Source organism: Nerophis ophidion, linkage group LG01, assembly GCF_033978795.1.
Source record: "Nerophis ophidion isolate RoL-2023_Sa linkage group LG01, RoL_Noph_v1.0, whole genome shotgun sequence".
Lineage (NCBI taxonomy): Eukaryota > Metazoa > Chordata > Actinopteri > Syngnathiformes > Syngnathidae > Nerophis > Nerophis ophidion.
Window position 1 is genome coordinate 9,596,459 of NC_084611.1, and position 23,320 is coordinate 9,619,778.

The window sequence follows — 23,320 nt, forward strand, 5'->3', positions numbered from 1 at the left end:
GTGAAACCCAATATCTAAGTTACATTCAAACCAGTGTGGGTGGCACTGGGAGCAGGTGGGTCAAGTGTCTTGCCCAAGGACACAACGGCAGTGACTAGGATGGCGGAAGTGGGAATCGAACCTGCAACCCTCAAGTTGCTGGCACGGCCACTCTACCAACCGAGCTAAACCGCCCCACAAAGGAGTCATTATTATTATTTTTTTCTAAATATAAAACACTTCCTTGTGTTCTACATAACATGTAATGGTAGTTCTTTGGTCAAAATGTTGCATAGATTGTCTTACACATCATCTTCAAGCCGATTTCCGACAGTCACTTCCAGAAGTGCCGTTTTGTGGGCGGTCTTATTTACGTGAAAAAACCTCCGACCAGAAGTCTCTAATAACTAAAGTTCCTTGGGCGAATAATGTCAACTCACTACACCGGTATGTTTTAGTGCTTTCATGGCGAGTTTACTGACAAATATAAGTCAGAACTTTCCACTACTTTTGTACTAGAAATGGCAACAGCGGAGGATGAATGTCCCACAACAAGAAGAAGCTTATCAATTATGGTGTCGACACGGACTACAAAGGCGGAAGCGCGCAATTTTTCAGGATTTATGCAGATCGCAAATACAGATCAGCAGGTACCAGAAGCTAAGAAAAGTTGCTTTTGCATAATATTGCGAAACAAAACGCCAGATAATATGTCTTACCTTATACACACACCATAATAATACTGGTATGTTGAAGCACGGTACAATCCATCAAGCGGTGGGGCTTCATAGCTTACCAAAGTCGTAAAAGAACATTTTGATAGATTTTTGAGCGCCGTGTGTAATGTTCTACATTTTCAATGGGGCATTTAAAATGTTACTGTTATTTACTTAAGACCCATTTTCCATCCATTTTCTACCCCTTATTCCCTTTTGGGCTTGCGGGGGGCGCTGGCGCCTATCTCAGCTACAATGGGGCGGAAGGCGGGGTACACCCTGGACAAGTCGCCACCTCATCACAGGGCCAACACAGATAGACAGACAACATTCACACACTAGGGCCAATTTAGTGTTGCCAATCAACCTATCCCCAGGTGCATGTCTTTGGAGGTGGGAGGAAGCCGGAGTACCCGGAGGGAACCCACGGATTCACGGAGAGAACATGCAAACTCGACACAGAAAGATCCCGAGCCTGGGATTGAACCCAGGACTGCAAGACCTTTTGTATTGTGAGGCAGATGCACTAACCCCTCTGCCACAGTGAAGCCCAGACCCATCTGAGTGCAGGCTACACGTATCTCTTATGTCTGACTGCCATCTACTGGTCACACTTATCATTACACCATGTACCAAAAAAATAGCTTTGAGGTCAGTAAGCACAGCCACAATTATTCCGTACAAAAGGTGCACTGTCGAGTTTTGTGGAAACGAAAAAAAAAAAAGAATTTTAAGTGCGCCTTAGAGTCCGGAAAATGCAGATTTAAAACATTTTTCTTTTTAACTAAACGCATTCGTTCTTTCAATTTTGACAGAAAAACTTTATCTGATCGTGCCAATGATGTTATTATATACTGTACTGTAAAACTATTTTGTGAGATAAAAACAAATGGTTCAATATCGGCTTGTCACCTATATTTATGATATTAAGGCAAGTTATACGTAAAAAAAAAAAATCGAAGAAATGCATATGCATTTCGATTAATCATGATTAATCGCAGGTTGTTACATGCATGCATAATGTAAAAAAAATTTTTTTTTTTAAAGCAGCCATTATTGCGACGTGGCCCTCAATGAAAATGAGTTTGACACGCCTGGTCTACATCAACAATATGATATGGCGAGACAAAACAGAAATAAAAATAAAACATATTTATATGTATGTATGTATGTAGGTAGTGTTGCGCTGGACCCGGTCTTCTGCCGGTCCCCTCCAAGGTTGGTTCGATGACACATAAGCTGGTTATAAATGAATCCCAAGCAGAGTTGCTTATTTTGATATTTTATTACCAAAGCTTTGGGAGACCAATCTAGATACAACCTTTCAATCGCATTGCCCAAATTGATCTAATCCTACTACAGTAGTTTTGCCCCTTCTCTCCCTCTCACTCGCCCCCCTCCTCCTCCAGAGCGAATTCCCATATCAATTCTCTTTCTCAGCCTGGGACATTTGAGATAAAAGAGTGTTATTGTTGCTAGTTGTGTTCTAACTATCAAGGCCTATGTACGCCCAACACTTAGCTGTTTTAAAATACGACTAGGATATAAAAAGATACCTATCTCCGTCAATAGGTAGGTATGTGTGTGTGTATATATATATATATATATATATATATATATATATATATATATATATATATATATATATATATATATATATATATGGCCCTAAGAATCGCGATTAATTCAAACTTTTTTTTTACACCCTTATCATTAAGCAGACCTGTAATAGTTGACAAAATCTAATAGAAAAAGAAAATAGTTGATCTCCATCAAGTGGGGTAGCGGGGGCAGCAGCCCAAGCAGAGAACCCCCCCTTAGAGGGGAATGGGGGGTCACCCACATCTGCGGTCCTCTCTAACGTTTCCGATAGTCATTCTCATTGACATCCCACTGGTTTGTTGTGTTTTTCCTTGCCCTCATGTGGGCTCTGAACCGAGAATGTCGTCGTGGCTTGTGCAGCCCTTTGAGACACTCGTGATTTAGGGCTTTATAGGTAAACATTGATTGATTGAGAGAAGCCCAGTCCTCCCTCTCAGCTACATGATGTGAAAATTCCTTCCACCGTTCCTTGTTCCCCGCTACAGGTGGGTCTGTGCCGTCCGGGGGACTACGGCTCGGACGTGTCCCACCTCAACCTGCACAAGACCTTCTGCATCCCGCACGGTGGAGGAGGACCCGGCATGGGCCCCATTGGCGTGTACGTTAGCATCAGCATTAGCATTGAGGCGACCTGGTCACAGCCGGTTTTTTTCCCCTTTCCCTCCCACCAGGAAAGCCCACCTGGCCCCCTTCCTGCCCAGCCACCCGGTGGTCTCCATGACCTCGGTCAACAGCAGCAGCTCCCTGGGCACCATCAGCGCCGCCCCCTGGGGCTCCAGCGCCATCCTGCCCATCTCCTGGGCCTACATCAAGGTCAGACTCGCCGCAAAACCAAACGGGAACAGGAATTTGACCCTTTTTTTGTATTTTTTTTTTAAGATGATGGGCTCTAAGGGTCTGATCCACGCCACAGAGATGGCCATCCTCAATGCCAACTACATGGCCAAGAGGTTGGAGGGCCACTACAAGATCCTCTACAGAGGCTCCAAAGGTGCGTCAGGAGCCCGTCTTAGAAATGACCGCACTTTAGAGTAGTCAGCGTACAGCTACGGTATCAATCTGACATTGTGTGTGTGTGTGTGTGTGTGTGTGTGTGTGTGTGTGTGTGAACAGGATTCGTAGCTCACGAGTTCATCGTGGACGTGAGGCCCTTCAAGAAGTCGGCCAACGTGGAGGCCGTGGACGTGGCCAAGAGGCTCCAGGACTACGGTGCGCCTCCTGTCCTTTCCACTCCTTATATGGGCATTTATGTGGGACTTCCTCCCTAAAAAAAAAAAAAAAAAAGTTAAATATTTTGGTGATAATTTGGGTTTAAAGATACCTCAAAATAAATACAATTTAAAATGAGTTTAACTTTAAAATCCCACATTTAATTTATGAGCGGTAATCAAACTTTTAGTAACTTTTTATTGACCTAATTAGAATTCATTGTAAATATTATATTTGGCCAAATAAGCTCCCCCCATAACCCCAAAAGGGACAAGCGGTAAAAAATGGATGGAAAAAGTAAATTTTTAAATTTTTTTTGTAATTTAATTTAATTTTTTACAAAAATTGGCGATTCAAATAAGCTCCCCTCACATCCCCAAAAGGGACAAGCAGTAGAAAATGGATGGAAAAAGTTAACTTTTACAATTTTTATTATATTTTTTTTTTTTTACAAAAATTGGCGATTCAAATAAACTCCCCTCACAACCACAAAAGGGACAAGCGGTAGGAAATGGATGGAAAAAGTTAATTTTTACCATTTTTTATTTTTTTTTTTACAAAAATTGGCGATTCAAATAAGCTCCCCTCACAACCCCAAAAGGGACAAGCGGTAGAAAATGGATGGAAAAAGTTAATTTTTACAATTTTTTTTTTTTTTTTTACAAAAATTGGCGATTCAAATAAGCACCCCTCACAACCCCAAAAGGGACAAGCGGTAGAAAATGGATGGAAAAAGTTAATTTTTACAATTTTTTTTTTTTTTTTTACAAAAATTGGCGATTCAAATAAGCTCCCCTTACAACCCCAAAAGGGACAAGCGGTAAAAAATGGATGGAAAAAGTTAATTTTTATATCTTTTTTTTAATTTTATTTTATTTTTTACAAAAATTGGCGATTCAAATAAGTTCCCCTCACAACCCCAAAAGGGACAAGGGGTAGAAAATGGATGGAAAAAGTTAATTTTTACAATTTTTTTTTTTTTTTTTTTTTACAAAAATTGGCAATTCAAATAAGCTCCCCTCACAACCACAAAAGGGACAAGCGGTAGAAAATGGATGGAAAAAGTTAATTTTTACAAATTTTTTTTTATTTTATTTTATTTTTTACAAAAATTGGAGATTCAAATAAGTTCCCCTCACAACCCCAAAAGGGACAAGCGGTAGAAAATGGATGGAAAAAGTTAATTTTTACTAATTTTTTTTTTTTTTTTTTTACAAAAATTGGCGATTCAAATAAGCTCCCCTCACATCCCCAAAAGGGACAAGCGGTAGGAAATGGATGGAAAAAGTTAATTTTTACAATTTTTATTATATTTTTTTTTTTTTACAAAAATTGGCGATTCAAATAAACTCCCCTCACAACCACAAAAGGAACAAGCGGTAGAAAATGGATGGAAAAAGTTAGTTTTTACAATTTAAAAAAAAAAATTTTTTTACAAAAATTGCCGATTCAAATAAGCTCCCCTCACAACCCCAAAAGGGACAAGCGGTAAAAAATGGATGGAAAAAGTTAATTTTTACAATTTTTTTAAAATGTTATTTTATTTTTTACAAAAATTGGCGATTCAAATAAGCTCCCCTCACAACCCCAAAAGGCACAAGCGGTAGAAAATGGATGGAAAAAGTAAACTTTTACAATTTTTTTTTTATTTTTTTACAAAAATTGGCGATTCAAATAAGCTCCCCTCACAACCCCAAAAGGGACAAGCGGTAGAAAATGGATGGAAAAAGTACATTTTTACTTTTTTTTTTTTTTTTTTTTTTTTTTTTTTTTACAAAAATTGGTGATTCAAATAAGCTCCCCTCACAACCCCAAAAGGGACAAGCGGTAAAAAATGGATGGAAAAGGTAATTTTTACAATTTTTTTTAAATTTTATTTTATTTTTTACAAAAATTGGCGATTCAAATAAGTTCCCCTCACAACCCCAAAAGGGACAAGCGGTAGAAAATGGATGGAAAAAGTTAATTTTTACAATTTTTTAAAAAATGTTCTTTACAAAAATTGGCGATTCAAATAAGCTCCCCTCACACCCCCAAAAGGGACAAGCGGTAGAAAATGGATGGAAAAAGTTAATGTTTACAATTTTTTTATTATTTTTTTTTTTTTACAAAAATTGGCGATTCAAATAAGCTCCCCTCACAACCCCAAAAGGGACAATCGGTAGAAAATGGATGGAAAAAGTTAATTTTTACAATTTAAAAATTTTTTTTTTTTTACAAAAATTGGCGATTCAAATAAGCTCCCCTCACAACCCCAAAAGGCACAAGCGGTAGAAGATGGATGGAAAAAGTAAACTTTTACAATTTTTTTTTTTTTTTTTTTCCAAAAATTGGCGATTCAAATAAGCTCCCCTCACAACCCCAAAAGGGACAAGCGGTAGAAAATGGATGGAAAAAGTACATTTTTACTTTTTTTTTTTTTTTTTTTTTTTTTTTTTTTTTTACAAAAATTGGTGATTCAAATAAGCTCCCCTCACAACCCCAAAAGGGACAAGCGGTAAAAAATGGATGGAAAAAGTTAATTTTTACAATTTTTTTTTAATTTTATTTTATTTTTTACAAAAATTGGCGATTCAAATAAGTTCCCCTCACAACCCCAAAAGGGACAAGCGGTAGAAAATGGATGGAAAAAGTTAATTTTTACAATTTTTTTTAAATTTTTCTTTACAAAAATTGGCGATTCAAATAAGCTCCCCTCACACCCCCAAAAGGGACAAGCGGTAGAAAATGGATGGAAAAAGTTAATGTTTACAATTTTTTTATTATTTTTTTTTTTTTACAAAAATTGGCGATTCAAATAAGCTCCCCTCACAACCCCAAAAGGGACAAGCGGTAGAAAAATGGATGGAAAAAGTTAATTTTTACAATTTTTTTTTTTTTTTTTTTTTTTTACAAAAATTGGCGATTCAAATAAGCTCCCCTCACAACCCCAAAAGGGACAAGCGGTAGAAAATGGATGGAAAAAGTTAATTTTTACAATTTATTTTTTTATTTTTACAAAAATTGGCGATTCAAATAAGCTCCCCTCACACCCCCAAAAGGGACAAGCGGTAGAAAATGGATGGAAAAAGTTAATGTTTACAATTTTTTTATTATTTTTTTTTTTTTACAAAAATTGGTGATTCAAATAAGCTCCCCTCACAACCCCAAAAGGGACAAGCGGTAGAAAAATGGATGGAAAAAGTTAATTTTTACAATTTTTTTTTTTTTTTTTTTTTTACAAAAATTGGCGATTCAAATAAGCTCCCCTCACAACCCCAAAAGGGACAAGCGGTAGAAAATGGATGGAAAAAGTTAATTTTTACAATTTATTTTTTTATTTTTACAAAAATTGGCGATTCAAATAAGCTCCCCTCACAACCCCAAAAGGGACAAGCGGTAGAAATGGATGGAAAAAGTTAACTTTTACAAAAAATTTTTTTACAAAAATTGGCGATTCAAATAAGCTCCCCTCACATCCCCAAAAGGGACAAGCGGTAGAAAATGGATGGAAAAAGTAAATTAAAAAAAATTTTTAATTTTTTTTTTTTTTTTTTACAAAAATTGGCGATTCAAATAAGCACCCCTCACAACCCCAAAAGGGACAAGCGGTAGAAAATTGATGGAAAAAGTTAACTTTTACAATTTTTTTTTTTTTTTTACAAAAATTGGCGATTCAAATAAGCTCCCCTCACAACCCCAAAGGGAAAAGCGGTAGAAAATGGATGGAAAAAGTTAACTTTTCCAATTTTTTTTTTTACAAAAATTGGCGATTCAAATAAGCTCCCCTCACATCCCCAAAAGGGACAAGCGGTAGAAAATGGATGGAAAAAGTAAATTAAAAAAAATTTTTTTTTTTTTTTTTTTTTTTTACAAAAATTGGCGATTCAAATAAGCACCCCTCACAACCCCAAAAGGGACAAGCGGTAGAAAATGGATGGAAAAAGTTAACTTTTACAATTTTTTTTTTTTTACAAAAATTGGCGATTCAAATAAGCTCCCCTCACAACCCCAAAGGGAAAAGCGGTAGAAAATGGATGGAAAAAGTTAACTTTTCCAATTTTTTTTTTTACAAAAATTGGCGATTCAAATAAGCTCCCCTCACAACCCCAAAAGGGACAAGCGGTAGAAAATGGACGGAAATAGTTAATTTGTACTATTTTTTTTTTTTTTTTTTTTTTTTACAAAAATTGGCGATTCAAATAAGCACCCCTCACAACCCCAAAAGGGACAAGCGGTAGAAAATGGATGGAAAAAGTTAATTTTTACAATTTATTTTTTTATTTTTACAAAAATTGGCGATTCAAATAAGCTCCCCTCACACCCCCAAAAGGGACAAGCGGTAGGAAATGGATGGAAAAAGTTAACTTTTACAAAAAATTTTTTACAAAAATTGGCGATTCAAATAAGCTCCCCTCACATCCCCAAAAGGGACAAGCGGTAGAAAATGGATGGAAAAAGTAAATTAAAAAATTTTTTTTTTTTTTTTTTTTACAAAAATTGGCGATTCAAATAAGCTCCCCTCACAACCCCAAAAGGGACACGCGGTAGCAAATGGATGGAAAAGGTTAATTTTTACAATTTTTTTTTTTTTTTTTACAAAAATTGGCGATTCAAATAAGCACCCCTCACAACCCCAAAAGGGACAAGCGGTAGAAAATGGATGGAAAAAGTTAATTTTTACAATTTATTTTTTTATTTTTACAAAAATTGGCGATTCAAATAAGCTCCCCTCACACCCCCAAAAGGGACAAGCGGTAGGAAATGGATGGAAAAAGTTAACTTTTAAAAATTTTTTTTTTACAAAAATTGGCGATTCAAATAAGCTCCCCTCACATCCCCAAAAGGGACAAGCGGTAGCAAATGGATGGAAAAGGTTAATTTTTACAATTTTTTTTTTTTTTTTTACAAAAATTGGCGATTCAAATAAGCACCCCTCACAACCCCAAAAGGGACAAGCGGTAGAAAATAGATGGAAAAAGTTAATTTTTACAATATTTTTTTTGTTTTTTTTTTACAAAAATTGGCGATTCAAATAAGCTCCCCTCACAACCCTAAAAGGGACAAGCGGTAGAAAATGGATGGAAAAAGTTAATTTTTACAATTTATTTTTTTATTTTTACAAAAATTGGCGATTCAAATAAGCTCCCCTCACATCCCCAAAAGGGACAAGCGGTAGAAAAATGGATGGAAAAAGTTAACTTTTGCAATTTTTTTTTTTACAAAAATTGGCGATTCAAATAAGCTCCCCTCACAACCCCAAAAGGGACAAGCGGTAGAAAAATGGATGGAAAAAGTTAATTTTTACAATTTTATTTTTTTTTTTTTTTTTTTACAAAAATTGGCGATTCAAATAAGCTCCCCTCACAACCCCAAAAGGGACAAGCGGTAGAAAATGGATGGAAAAAGTAAATTAAAAAAAATTTTTTTTTTTTTTTTTTTTTTTTTACAAAAATTGGCGATTCAAATAAGCACCCCTCACAACCCCAAAAGGGACAAGCGGTAGAAAATGGATGGAAAAAGTTAATTTTTACAATTTATTTTTTTATTTTTACAAAAATTGGCGATTCAAATAAGCTCCCCTCACACCCCCAAAAGGGACAAGCGGTAGGAAATGGATGGAAAAAGTTAACTTTTACAAAAATTTTTTTACAAAAATTGGCGATTCAAATAAGCACCCCTCACACCCCCAAAAGGGACAAGCGGTAGGAAATGGATGGAAAAAGTTAACTTTTACAAAAATTTTTTTACAAAAATTGGCGATTCAAATAAGCTCCCCTCACATCCCCAAAAGGGACAAGCGGTAGGAAATGGATGGAAAAAGTTAACTTTTACAAAAAATTTTTTACAAAAATTGGCGATTCAAATAAGCACCCCTCACACCCCCAAAAGGGACAAGCGGTAGGAAATGGATGGAAAAAGTTAACTTTTACAAAAAATTTTTTACAAAAATTGGCGATTCAAATAAGCTCCCCTCACAACCCCAAAAGGGACACGCGGTAGCAAATGGATGGAAAAGGTTAATTTTTACAATTTTTTTTTTTTTTTTTACAAAAATTGGCGATTCAAATAAGCACCCCTCACAACCCCAAAAGGGACAAGCGGTAGAAAATGGATGGAAAAAGTTAATTTTTACAATTTATTTTTTTATTTTTACAAAAATTGGCGATTCAAATAAGCTCCCCTCACACCCCCAAAAGGGACAAGCGGTAGGAAATGGATGGAAAAAGTTAACTTTTACAAATTTTTTTTTTACAAAAATTGGCGATTCAAATAAGCTCCCCTCACATCCCCAAAAGGGACAAGCGGTAGCAAATGGATGGAAAAGGTTAATTTTTACAATTTTTTTTTTTTTTTTTTACAAAAATTGGCGATTCAAATAAGCACCCCTCACAACCCCAAAAGGGACAAGCGGTAGAAAATGGATGGAAAAAGTTAATTTTTACAATTTATTTTTTTATTTTTACAAAAATTGGCGATTCAAATAAGCTCCCCTCACACCCCCAAAAGGGACAAGCGGTAGGAAATGGATGGAAAAAGTTAACTTTTACAAATTTTTTTTTTACAAAAATTGGCGATTCAAATAAGCTCCCCTCACATCCCCAAAAGGGACAAGCGGTAGAAAATGGATGGAAAAAGTAAATTAAAAATTTTTTTTATTTTTTTTTTTTACAAAAATTGGCGATTCAAAAGCTCCCCTCACAACCCCAAAAGGGACACGCGGTAGAAAATGGATGGAAAAGGTTAATTTTTACAATTTTTTTTTTTTTTTTTTACAAAAATTGGCGATTCAAATAAGCACCCCTCACAACCCCAAAAGGGACAAGCGGTAGAAAATGGATGGAAAAAGTTAACTTTTACAATTTTTTTTTTTTTACAAAAATTGGCGATTCAAATAAGCTCCCCTCACATCCCCAAAAGGGACAAGCGGTAGAAAATGGATGGAAAAAGTAAATTAAAAAATTTTTTTTTTTTTTTTTTTTACAAAAATTGGCGATTCAAAAGCTCCCCTCACAACCCCAAAAGGGACACGCGGTAGAAAATGGATGGAAAAGGTTAATTTTTACAATTTTTTTTTTTTTTTTTACAAAAATTGGCGATTCAAATTAGCACCCCTCACAACCCCAAAAGGGACAAGCGGTAGAAAATGGATGGAAAAAGTTAACTTTTACAATTTTTTTTTTTTTACAAAAATTGGCGATTCAAATAAGCTCCCCTCACAACCCCAAAAGGGACAAGCGGTAGAAAATGGATGGAAAAAGTAAATTTAAAAAAAATATTTTTTTTTTGTTTTTTTTTTACAAAAATTGGCGATTCAAATAAGCACCCCTCACAACCCCAAAAGGGACAAGCGGTAGAAAATGGATGGAAAAAGTTAACTTTTACAATTTTTTTTTTTTTACAAAAATTGGCGATTCAAATAAGCTCCCCTCACAACTCCAAAAGGGACAATTGGTAGAAAATGGATGGAAAAAGTTAATTTTTACAATTTCTTTTTTTTTTTTTTTTTTTACAAAAATTGGCGATTCAAATAAGCACCCCTCACAACCCCAAAAGGGACAAGCGGTAGAAAATGGATGGAAAAAGTTAATTTTTACAATTTATTTTTTTATTTTTACAAAAATTGGGGATTCAAATAAGCTCCCCTCACAACCCCAAAAGGGACAAGCGGTAGAAAATGGATGGAAAAAGTTAACTTTTACAATTTTTTTTTTTACAAAAATTGGCGATTCAAATAAGCTCCCCTCACAACCCCAAAAGGGACAAGCGGTAGAAAATGGATGGAAAAAGTTAATTTTTACAATTTTTTTTTTTTATTATTTTTTTTTTACAAAAATTGGCGATTCAAATAAGCTCCCCTCACAACCCCAAAAGGGACAAGCGGTAGAAAATGGATAGAAAAAGTTAACTTTTACAATTATTATTTTTTTATTTTTATTTTTTACAAAAATTGGCGATTCAAATAAGCTCCCCTCACAACCCCAAAAGGGACAAGCGGTAGAAAAAGGATGGAAAAAGTTAACTTTTACAATTATTATTTTTTTATTTTAATTTTTTACAAAAATTGGCGATTCAAATAAGCTCCCCTCACAACCCCAAAAGGGACAAGCGGTAGAAAATGGATGGAAAAAGTAAATTTTTACAATTTTTTTTTTTTTTTTTTTTTTTTTTTACAAAAATTGGCGATTCAAATAAGCTCCCCTCACAACCCCAAAAGGGACAAGCGGTAGAAAATAGATGGAAAAAGTTAATTTTTACAATATTTTTTTTGTTTTTTTTTTTACAAAAATTGGCGATTCAAATAAGCTCCCCTCACAACCCCAAAAGGGACAAGCGGTAGGAAATGGATGGAAAAAGTTAATTTTTACAATTTTATTTATTTATTTTTTTTTACGAAAATTGGCGATTTAATGATTGAATTTGTCTAATGCTGTGATTTCAAACCGGTTTCAATCAATTGGAAAGTCCAATTTGGAAGCAATTTGAATTTACTGTGTGAATGCCATTTACGGTATAATCCCAAACCAGTTTTCAGTGGAGTGTAATCCATTTCTGATCCATATTGTAATTTACTGTGATTACAGTGTAGAAATTACTATTCGAAACCAAATATAATCCTTATCTGATTCAGATTGAATATTTGGAAGTCATTTTAAATCTGCCTTGCATGTGCAACATCAGTTAAAATGTGAAACCAGTTTAAATCCACATATGATCCCGATTGAAAATTTGAAAGTCATTTGAATTTACTGTGTGAATGCCATTTAATCTCACATTAATTTTCATCCAGATTTAGTATTTGGAAGCCGTTTTCAATTGGGCTCGTGTATGCAACATCATTCCATTTGTGATCCAGATTGAAAAATTGAAATAAAATTATAATTTACTCTGTGAATTAAGTGTATAAAATACAATTACAAACCAAATGTAATCCTTATCTGATCCAGATTGAATATTTGGAAGTCATATTAAGTTTGCCCTGCATGTGCAACATCAGTTGAAATGTGAAACCAGTTTAAATCCACATGTGATCCCGATTTGAAAATTTGGAAGCAATTTGAATATACTGTGTGAATGCCATTTAGAAGTTATAATCCTAAACCAGTTTTTATCCAGATTTAATATTTGGATTTCATTTGGCTTGTGTATGCAACATCTGTTTATTACTGATCCAGATTGAAAATCTGAAATACATTTTTAAATTACTCTGTGAATGGAGTCTAGGAATTACAATCTCAAACCAGTTTTCATCCGTATTTGATCCAGATTTTATATTTGGAAGCCATTTTCAATTTGGCTGGTGTATGCAACATCCGTTAATTTCTGATCCAGATTAAAACATTGAAATACAATTGTAATTTACTCTGTGAATGCAGTTTAGAAATTAAAATTGCAAACCAAATGTTATCCGAATCTGATCCGGATTGAATATTTGGAAGTCATTTTAAATCTGCTTTACATGTGCAACCAGTTTAAAATCCATGAGATTCAGACTGAAAATTTGGAAGCAATTTGAATTTACTGTGTGAACGCCATTTAGAAGTTATTTTAAACCAGTTTTAATCTATATCTGATCCAAAAGGTATGTTTAGAATGAAATGTAAATGTATTGTGTGAATGTAAAAATACGAATCTGCAACCAGTTTTAATCCATATCTTTTACGGATGGTCACAATCTAAATGTGCCACACTGTATGAACGCGACGTCAGGATCTTTCATCTCAAACCAGTTTCAATCCAGATTGAATATTTGGAAGCAGTTATAATGAAATGTTCTCAGTTTGTGTAGTTCATACCGTAAGTAGGATTGTAAGATGTGAAGTCACAGAAATGGACTTGCGGCAGGTTTCCACGCCCCCACCATGTCGTGGCCGGTGTCAGGGACCCTCATGATCGAGCCCACTGAGTCCGAGGACAAAGCGGAGATGGATCGCTACTGTGACGCCCTGCTGGGCATCCGCCAGGAGATCGCTGACATCGAGGAGGGGAGGATGGACTCTCGGGTCAACCCACTCAAGGTGACGCTTTACACTACACCGTGGAAGACTTACCTGTGTGTTTATATGTATGTGTGTGTGTTTATATGTATATGTATGTTTGTACGTGTGTGTTTATATGTATATATGTGTGTGTGTTTAGATGTATGTGTGGGTGTGTGTGTTTATATGTATGTATATGTGTGTGTTTATATGTATATGTATGTTTGTACGTGTGTGTTTATATGTATATGAATGTGTGGGTGTGTGTGTTTATATGTATATGAATGTGTGGGTGTGTGTGTTTATATGTATGTATATGTGTGTGTTTATATGTATGTGTGTGTTTTATATGTATGTATGTTTGTACGTGTGTGTTTATATGTATATGAATGTGTGGGTGTGTGTGTTTATATGTATGTATATGTGTGTGTTTATATGTATGTATATGTGTGTGTTTATATGTATGTGCGTGTTTTATATGTATGTATGTTTGTACGTGTGTGTTTATATGTATATGTATGTGTGGGTGTGTGTGTTTATATGTATGTATATGTGTGTGTTTATATGTATGTGTGGGTGTATGTGTGTGTTTATATGTATGTATATGTGTGTGTTTATATGTATGTGTGGGTGTGTGTGTGTGTTTATATGTATTTATGTATGTATGTGTGTTTATATGTATATATATGTGTGTGTTTATATGTATGTGTGGGTGTGTGTGTGTGTTTATGTATGTGTGGGTGTGTGTGGGTGTTTATATGTATATGTATGTTTGTACATGTGTGTTTATATGTATGTGTGTGTGTGCGTGTGTGTGTTTTTCTGTATATGTATGTGTGTGTTTATATGTATGTATGTGTGTGTGTTTATATGTATGTGTGTTTATATATATATGTATGTGTGTGTTTATATGTGTGTGTTTTTATGTATATGTATGTGTGTGTTTATGTATGTGTATGTGTGTGTTTATATGTATGTGTGTGTTTATATGTATGTGTGGGTGTGTCTGTTTGTTTATATGTATGTGTGGGTGTGTGTGTGTGTGTTTATATGTATGTGTGTGTTTATATGTATGTGTGTGTGTGTGTGTGTGTTTATATGTATGTGTATGTTTATATGTATGTGTGGGTGTGTGTGTGTGTTTATATGTATATGTATGTGTGTTTATATGTGTGTGTTTATATGTATGTGTGGGTGTGTGTGTTTATATGTATGTGTGTGTTTATGAATGTGTGGGTGTGTGTGTCTGTTTATATGTATGTGTGGGTGTGTGTGTGTGTTTATATGTATGTGCGGGTGTGTGTGTGTGTGTATATGTATGTGTGTGTTTATATGTATGTGTATGTGTGTGTTTATGTATATGTATGTGTGTGTTTATATGTATGTGTGTTTATATGTATGTGTGGGTGTGTGTGTTTATATGTATGTGTGGGTGTGTGTGTGTGTGTTTATATGTATGTGTGTGTTTATATGTATGTGTGTGTGTGTGTTTGTATGTATGTGTGGGTGTGTGTGTGTTTATATGTATGTGTGGGTGTGTGTGTGTGTGTTTATATGTACATGTACGTGTGTGTTTATGTATGTGTGTGTGTGTGTGTGTGTTTATATGTATATGTATGTTTGCGTGTTTATATTTGTGTGCGTTTGTGTGTTTATATGTATGTATGTATGTGTTTGTATGTATGTCTGTGTTTGTATGTTTGTATGTGTGTTTATATGTATGTATGTTTTTACATGTATGTATGTGTTTATATGTATGTCTGTGTTTATATGTTTGTGTGTTTATATCTGTGTGCGTTCGTGTGTTTATATGTATATATGTGTTTACATGTGTGTGTTTATGTATGTATGTATGTGTTTATGTATGTGTGTGTTTATATGTTTGTATGGGTGTTTATATTTGTGTGCGTTTGTGTGTTTATATGTATGTATGTATGTGTTTGTATGTATGTCTGTGTTTGTATGTTTGTATGTGTGTTTATATGTATGTATGTTTTTACATGTATGTATGTGTTTATATGTATGTCTGTGTTTATATGTTTGTGTGTTTATATCTGTGTGCGTTCGTGTGTTTATATGTATATATGTGTTTACATGTGTGTGTTTATGTATGTATGTATGTGTTTATGTATGTGTGTGTTTATATGTTTGTATGGGTGTTTATATTTGTGTGCGTTCGTGTGTTTATATGTATATATGTGTTTACATGTGTGTGTTTATGTATGTATGTATGTGTTTATGTATGTGTGTGTTTATATATGTTTGTATGGGTGTTTATATTTGTGTGCGTTCGTGTGTTTATATGTATGTATCTGTGTATTTTATATGTATGTGCGTGTGTTTGTATGTATGTTTGTTTACATGAATGTATGTGTGTACCGTATTTCCTTGAATTGCCGCAGGACATATAGTATGCGCCTGCCTTGAATTACTGCCGGGTCAAACTTGCTTCCCAAAATAATTAGCACATGCTTAGTATTACCGCCGGGTCAAACTCGTGACGTCACGAGTGACACTTCCCCTGTCGTCATTTTCAAAATGGAGGAGGCTGATTTCAATACCGCTAATTTGAAATCGCATAAAGGGAAGAAGATTAAGAGCTATTCAGTAGGATTTAAGGTCCAAGCTTACATCACACTCAAATTTTTACTGCATGCCTTTGGTAAGTGCCGGAGTGAGAAGAGGTTTTAAATTAATTAGCGCCCCGGTGGCAATTCAAGGAAATACGGTATATGTATGTATGTATGTGCATGTTTACATGTATGTATGTGTTTATCTGTATGTATTCATATCTGTGTGTTTGTATGTATATGTTTATAGGTACAGTATGTGTTTGTATATGTGTGTGTTTATATGTATGTAAGTGTGTGTTAAAATGTGTGTGTGTGTGTGTCCAGATGGCGCCTCACTCACTGGCCTGCATCTCGTCCTCCACCTGGGACAGACCTTACTCCAGAGAGTTTGCCGCCTTCCCCTTGGTGAGTGTCCTCTGCTGCCCTCATGTGGCGACTCTGTAAACTGCACCATCAGTCAAAGCTCAGCTTTACTGGAACCAAAGTTTGCACAATAACGGAATTTCCAAGTAATAAGACTTAAACTGTAAACTTCTAGATGTTTCTTTCTCGTATGTAGTAAATAACGTGTTTTTTTTAAAAGATGACCCGTAAAATATTACTACCACTATTATTGTATATATTTTTTAAATAATAATCCCAAATTTCCTCTTTAAAGTAAATACATACTGTGGCCCGATTGTAGCTGACCCCTAAAGGGAAAAAGCGGTAGAAAATGGATGGAAACAAGTAATGGCAAAAATAATTAATTGGTAACACGTAGTTTCTTGGCAGGATCATTAAAAAATGTAAACATACTATCACTTAAAAAGTGACAAATCAAAAATGAAGTTTTTCATCCAGATAAAGTAAAAATTTCAAACAAAAAAGTCCCCGTTTTTATAATTACTTCCAAATATTTAATGAGTGACCCTTAGTTTTATAGCAGGATTATTAAAACATGTAAACTTAATATTTACTTTTTAAGTGATAGTAAGTTTTTCATCCTAAGGGAATAAGCGGTAGAAAATGGATGGATGGATAAAATAAAACTTTTAAACCAAAAAAGGTCCTCATTTGCAGTTAATACGCAGGATTAAGCGGTAGAAAATGGATGGATGGATAATCTAATACAATTAATAAAATGATCAATTAGAAATAGTTAATCCATCATTAATAAAAAAAAAAGAATCTAATTCAATCAATCAATCAATGTTTACTTATATAGACCTAAATCACAAGTGTCTCAAAGGGCTGCACAAGCCACAACGACATCCTCTGTTCAAATCCCAGATCAGGGCAAGGAAAAACTCAACCCAGTGGGATGACAATGTGAATCTTTGGAGAGGACAGCAGATGTGGATCCTACATAATATTGTGAAAGTCCAGTCCATAGTGGATCTAACATAATAGTGAGAGTCCAGTCCATAGTGGATCCAAAATAATATTGTGAAAGTCCAGTCCATAGTGGATCTAACATAATAGTGAGAGTCCAACCCAAAGTGGATCCAACATAATAGTGAGAGTCCAGTCCATAGTGGATCCAAAATAATATTTTGAAAGTCCAGTCCATAGTGGATCTAACATAATAGTGAGAGTCCAGTCCACAGTGGATCTAACATAATAGTTAGAGTCCAGTCCATAGTGGATCTAACATAATATTTTGAAAGTCCAGTCCATAGTGGGTCTAACATAATAGTGAGAGTCCAGTCCACAGTGGATCTAACATAATAGTTAGAGTCCAGTCCATAGTGGATCTAACATAATAGTGAGAGTCCAGTCCATAGTGGATCTAACATAATAGTGAGAGTCCAGTCCATAGTGGATCTAACATAATAGTGAGACTCAAATAAAATGATCATTTAGAAAACCAAAAGAATGACCAATCAGAAATAAAATAAGACCCTTCTGTATTAATATTAAAATAATCTTGCAAAATCTGGGTAAAAACTGAAAAAAAAAAAAAAAAACCTCATTTTGTATTTTTGTTTTGCAGCCCTTCATTCGCCCCGAGACCAAATTCTGGCCGACCATCTCCAGGATCGACGACATCTACGGCGACCAGCACCTGGTGTGCACCTGCCCCCCCATGGAGGTCTACGAGTCCCCTTACGAGGAGAACCGGGCCTCTTCGTAGGACCAGCGTGTGCAAATATAAAACATGATCTTTTCTTTCATTCCCTCTTTTTCAAACACGCGCTTCTTTGGGCCGATGCTTTCACTTGTCGAAAAAGGGAAGTCGTGATCAAGACACGTTTTTTTTTGTTAAAATAAGTAAAAACGGAGAGTTTTTCGACCCTTCCGATGGACCAAAGGTGGAACGTTCACTTTTTCTGTACTAAAATCCGTTTTTGTTCCTTCCTGATAACATTTTCTTGTAGCTTTGTTGATATTTTGCTGTGTTTACTTGCAACACTGCCGCCTAGTGGCTCCTTCCCATATCCCCTTGATGTTTTCTCCTAATGTACTTTGAGCCATGTGAATACTTTCTAACTTTTTTTTTTTTTTTGCTAAGAAAACCAAATGATTAAATGAGACTGTTTGAAATGTTTCTGCTGACTTTTTTATTTTATTCTAAGTATTATATTTTAGTACTTTTTTCTATAAAATCAGATATTAGCTATTTACTAACTAGTGAAAAGTGAGTGTTTGGCCCACTCACAAGCTGTATAGACACTGTGCTGGACTATAGAAGTCACTACATTAATGTGGTTTTTCTTAACTATTGCATCACATAACTCTTTTTTGTCGTTAAATAGTTTAAAGTTTTTGTTACAAAAATGCTCTATTTGATGTGTTTTGGACAAATAGTCACTGGGCCTTCCCAAGTTAAACTGAGACACTAAGCCGAATTTTATTTGGAGATCATCCCATTAAAAAAATGTTTTCACACATACCATTGTTGTACTGATTAAATCAAACGTTTTGTACTAAAACAAATCATAACATCATTAAAACAAACCTTCCTAACTAAACTCCTACTGGGATTATATATATGAGCTGCGATGAGGTGGCGACTTGTCCAGGGTGTACCCCGCCTTCCGCCCGATTGTAGTGGAGATAGGCGCCAGCGCCACCCCAAAAAGGGAATAAGCGGTAGAAAATGGATGGTTGGATGGATTTTCAATCAATCAATCAATGTTTACTTATATAGCCCTAAATCACTAGTGTCTCAAAGGGCTGCACAAACCACCACGACATCCTCGGTAGGCCCACATAAGGGCAAGGAAAACTCACACCCAGTGGGACGTCGGTGACAATGATGACTATGAGAACCTTGGAGAGGAGGAAAGCAATGGATGTCGAGCGGGTCTAACATGATACTGTGAAAGTTCAATCCATAATGGATCCAACACAGTCGCGAGAGTCCAGTCCAAAGCGGATCCAACACAGCAGCGAGAGTCCCGTTCACAGCGGAGCCAGCAGGAAACCATCCCAAGCGGAGGCGGATCAGCAGCGCAGAGATGTCCCCAGCCGATACACAGGCAAGCAGTACATGGCCACCGGATCGGACCGGACCCCCTCCACAAGGGCGAGTGGGACATAGGAGAAAAAGAAAAGAAACGGCAGATCAACTGGTCTAAAAAGGGAGTCTATTTAAAGGCTAGAGTATACAAATTAGTTTTAAGGTGAGACTTAAATGCTTCTACGGAGGTGGCATCCTGACCAGATGCCCGAACCACCTCATTACTGAAGACGCCGCACCGATCCGCCTGTCGATCTCACGATCCACTCTTCCCTCACTCGTGAACAAGACTCCTTGGTACTTGAACTCCTCCACTTGGGGCAGGGTCTCCTCCCCAACCCGGAGATGGCACTCCACCCTTTTCCGGGCGAGAACCATGGACTCGGACTCTGAGGTGCTGATTAACACTCGGCTGCGAACCGATCCAGTGAGAGCTGAGGATCCTGGCCAGATGAAGCCATCAGGACCACATCATCTGCAAAAAGCAGAGACCTAATCCTGTAGCCACAAAACCGGAACCCCTCAATGCCTTGACTGCGCCTAGAAATTCTGTCCATACAAGTTATCAATCAATCAATCAATCAATCAATGTTTATTTATATAGCCCCAAATCACAAATGTCTCAAAGGACTGCGCAAATCATTACGACTACAACATCCTCGGAAGAACCCACAAAAGGGCAAGGAAAACTCACACCCAGTGGGCAGGGAGAATTCACATCCAGTGGGACGCCAGTGACAATGCTGACTATGAGAAACCTTGGAGAGGACCTCAGATGTGGGCAACCCCCCCCCTCTAGGGGACCGAAAGCAATGGATGTCGAGCGGGTCTAACATGATACTGTGAAAGTTCAATCCATAGTGGCTCCAAGACAGCAGTGAGAGTCCCGTCCACAGGAAACCATCTCAAGCGGATCAGCAGCGTAGAGATGTCCCCAACCGATACAGGCGAGCGGTCCATCCTGGGTCTCGACTCTGGACAGTCAGTACTTCATCCATGGTCATCGGACCGGACCCCCTCCACAAGGGAGGGGGGGACATAGGAGAAAGAAAAGAAGCGGCAGATCAACTGGTCTAAAAAGGAGGTCTATTTAAAGGCTAGAGTATACAGATGAGTTTTAAGATGAGACTTAAATGCTTCTACTGAGGTAGCATCTCGAACTGTTACCGGGAGGGCATTCCAGAGTACTGGAGCCCGAACGGAAAACGCTCTATAGCCCGCAGACTTTTTTTGGGCTTTGGGAATCACTAATAAGCCGGAGTCTTTTGAACGCAGATTTCTTGCCGGGACATACGGTACAATACAATCGGCAAGATAGGCTGAACAGAATCGGTGACAAAGGACAGCCTTGGCGGAGTCCAACCCTCACTGGAAATGTGTTCGACTTACTGCCGGCAATGCGGACCAAGCTCTGGCACTGATCATGTAGGGAGCGGACCGCCACAATAACACAGTCCGATACCCCATACTCTCTGAGCACTCCCCACAGGACTTCCCGAGGGACACGGTCGAATGCCTTCTCCAAGTCCACAAAGCACATGTAGACTGGTTGGGCAAACTCCCTCAAGGACCCTGTCCACAGTTCCACGACCAGGACGAAAACCACACTGTTCCTCCTGAATCCGAGGTTGGACTATCCGGCGTAGCCTCCTCTCCAGTACACCTGAATAGACCTTACCGGGAAGGCTGAGGAGTGTGACCCCACTACAACTACTTCCGTACCTAAGAAAATTGATAGTTTCAACATTGGCGGTAGCTTATTAAAACTGAGAAGGGCTGAACAAAAATGGCACTGAAAAGGAAATCATAAACTGCAGGTTACAAGCTGGAAGTAGTCAAATATGCAGCAGAAAACAGCCATCGGGCAGCAGAAAGAAAGTTTTGGGTAAGCCAGAAACTTGTAAGGGACTGGCGAAAAGCGGAAGCTACTCTTACTGAAATGAAGAAAACTAAAAAAGCTATTGATACTTTTGGAGTTGGCAGAGTTGTTTGGAAGCGACATCGAGGAAGAAGATTTCATGGGATTTCAGTAGAAGCATTTAAGTCTCATCTTAAAACTCATCTGTATACTCTAGCCTTTAAATAAACCTCCTTTTTAGACCAGTTGATCTGCCGCTTCTTTTCTTTCTCCTATGTCCCCCCCTCCCTTGTGGAGGGGGTCCGGTCCGATGACCATGGATGAAGTACTGACTGTCCAGAGTCGAGACCCAGGATGGACCGCTCGCCTGTATCGGTTGGGGACATCTCTACGCTGCTGATCCGCTTGAGATGGTTTCCTGTGGACGGGACTCTCACTGCTGTCTTGGAGCCACTATGGATTGAACTTTCACAGTATCATGTTAGACCCGCTCGACATCCATTGCTTTCGGTCCCCTAGAGGGGGGGGGTTGCCCACATCTGAGGTCCTCTCCAAGGTTTCTCATAGTCAGCATTGTCACTGGCGTCCCACTGGATGTGAATTCTCCCTGCCCACTGGGTGTGAGTTTTCCTTGCCCTTTTGTGGGTTCTTCCGAGGATGTTGTAGTCGTAATGATTTGTGCAGTCCTTTGAGACATTTGTGATTTGGGGCTATATAAATAAACATTGATTGATTGATTGATCGATTAGGAGTGACGGACTGTTTGGTAAACATATAGCATGTTCGATATGTTATAGTTATTTGAATGACTCTTCCCATAATATGTTAGGTTAACATACCAGGCACCTTCTCAGTTGGTTATTTATGCCTCATATAACGTACACTTATTCAGCCTGTTGTTCACTATTCTTTATTTATTTTGAATTGCCTTTCAAATGTCTATTCCTGGTGTTAGATTTTATCAAATAAACTACCCCAAAAAATGCGATTTATACTCTGGTGCAGGCCTGGGCAATTATTATGACCTGGGGCCACATTTAGAGAAAAAATGAGTCTAGGTCCGAGTATATGTATCTATCTATATAAATATATATATTTATTAGGGCTGTGAATCTTTGGGTGTCCCACGATTCGATTCAATATCAATTCTTGGGGTCACGATTCGATAATATATAGATTTTTTTCGATTCGAGTCGATTCAAAAACGATATTTTTACGATTCAAAAGGATTCTGTATTCATTCAATACATAAGATTTCAGCGGGATCTACTCCAGTCTGCTGACATGCTAGCAGAGTAGTCGATTTTGAAAAAAAAAAAAAAGCTTTTATAATTGTAAAGGACAATGTTTTATCAACTGATTGCAATAATGTAAATTTATTTTTACTTTTTAAGGAACCAAAAATATGACTTATTTTATCTTTGTAAAAACAATGGACACAGTGTGTTGTCAAGCTTATGAGATGCGATGCAAGTGTAAGCCACTGTGACAATTTATTTTTATAAATGTCTAATGATAATGTCAATATCAATCAATCAATCAATGTTTACTTATATAGCCCTAAATCACTAGTGTCTCAAAGGGCTGCACAAACCACCACGACATCCTCGGTAGGCCCACATAAGGGCAAGGAAAACTCACACCCAGTGGGACGTCGGTGACAATGATGACTATGAGAACCTTAGAGAGGAGGAAAGCAATGGATGTCGAGCGGGTCTAACATGATACTGTGAAAGTTATATAAAATAAGGGATTTGTAATCACTGCTATGCTGAAATTATAACTAATATTGATACTGTTGTTGATAATATTCATTTTTGTTTCACTACTGTTGGGTTTGTTCTGTGTCGTGTTTGTGTCTCCTCTCAATTGCTCTGTTTGTTGCAGTTCTGAGTGTTGCTGGGTCAGGTTTGGTTTTGGAATTGTATTGCTGTGTAGGATTGATTAAAAAAAAAAAATAATAATAAAAAATCGATTTT

At 36.8% G+C, this 23,320-nt stretch overlaps 1 protein-coding gene across 1 annotated transcript in view; it reads left to right on the forward strand.

Moving 5' to 3' along the window:
- Nucleotides 1–18,568, forward strand: part of gldc (glycine dehydrogenase (decarboxylating)) — a 68,228-nt gene extending 49,660 nt beyond the window's left edge. Inside the window, exons 19-25 of the mRNA XM_061895801.1 lie at nt 2,783–2,895; nt 2,969–3,110; nt 3,177–3,288; nt 3,411–3,506; nt 13,332–13,504; nt 16,363–16,443; nt 18,014–18,568. Of these exons, the coding sequence (XP_061751785.1) occupies nt 2,783–2,895; nt 2,969–3,110; nt 3,177–3,288; nt 3,411–3,506; nt 13,332–13,504; nt 16,363–16,443; nt 18,014–18,154 (858 nt within the window). The 3' untranslated portion in view covers nt 18,155–18,568. The remainder of the gene's footprint in view (nt 1–2,782; nt 2,896–2,968; nt 3,111–3,176; nt 3,289–3,410; nt 3,507–13,331; nt 13,505–16,362; nt 16,444–18,013) is intronic.
- The last annotated feature ends 4,752 nt before the right edge of the window (nt 18,569–23,320 follow it).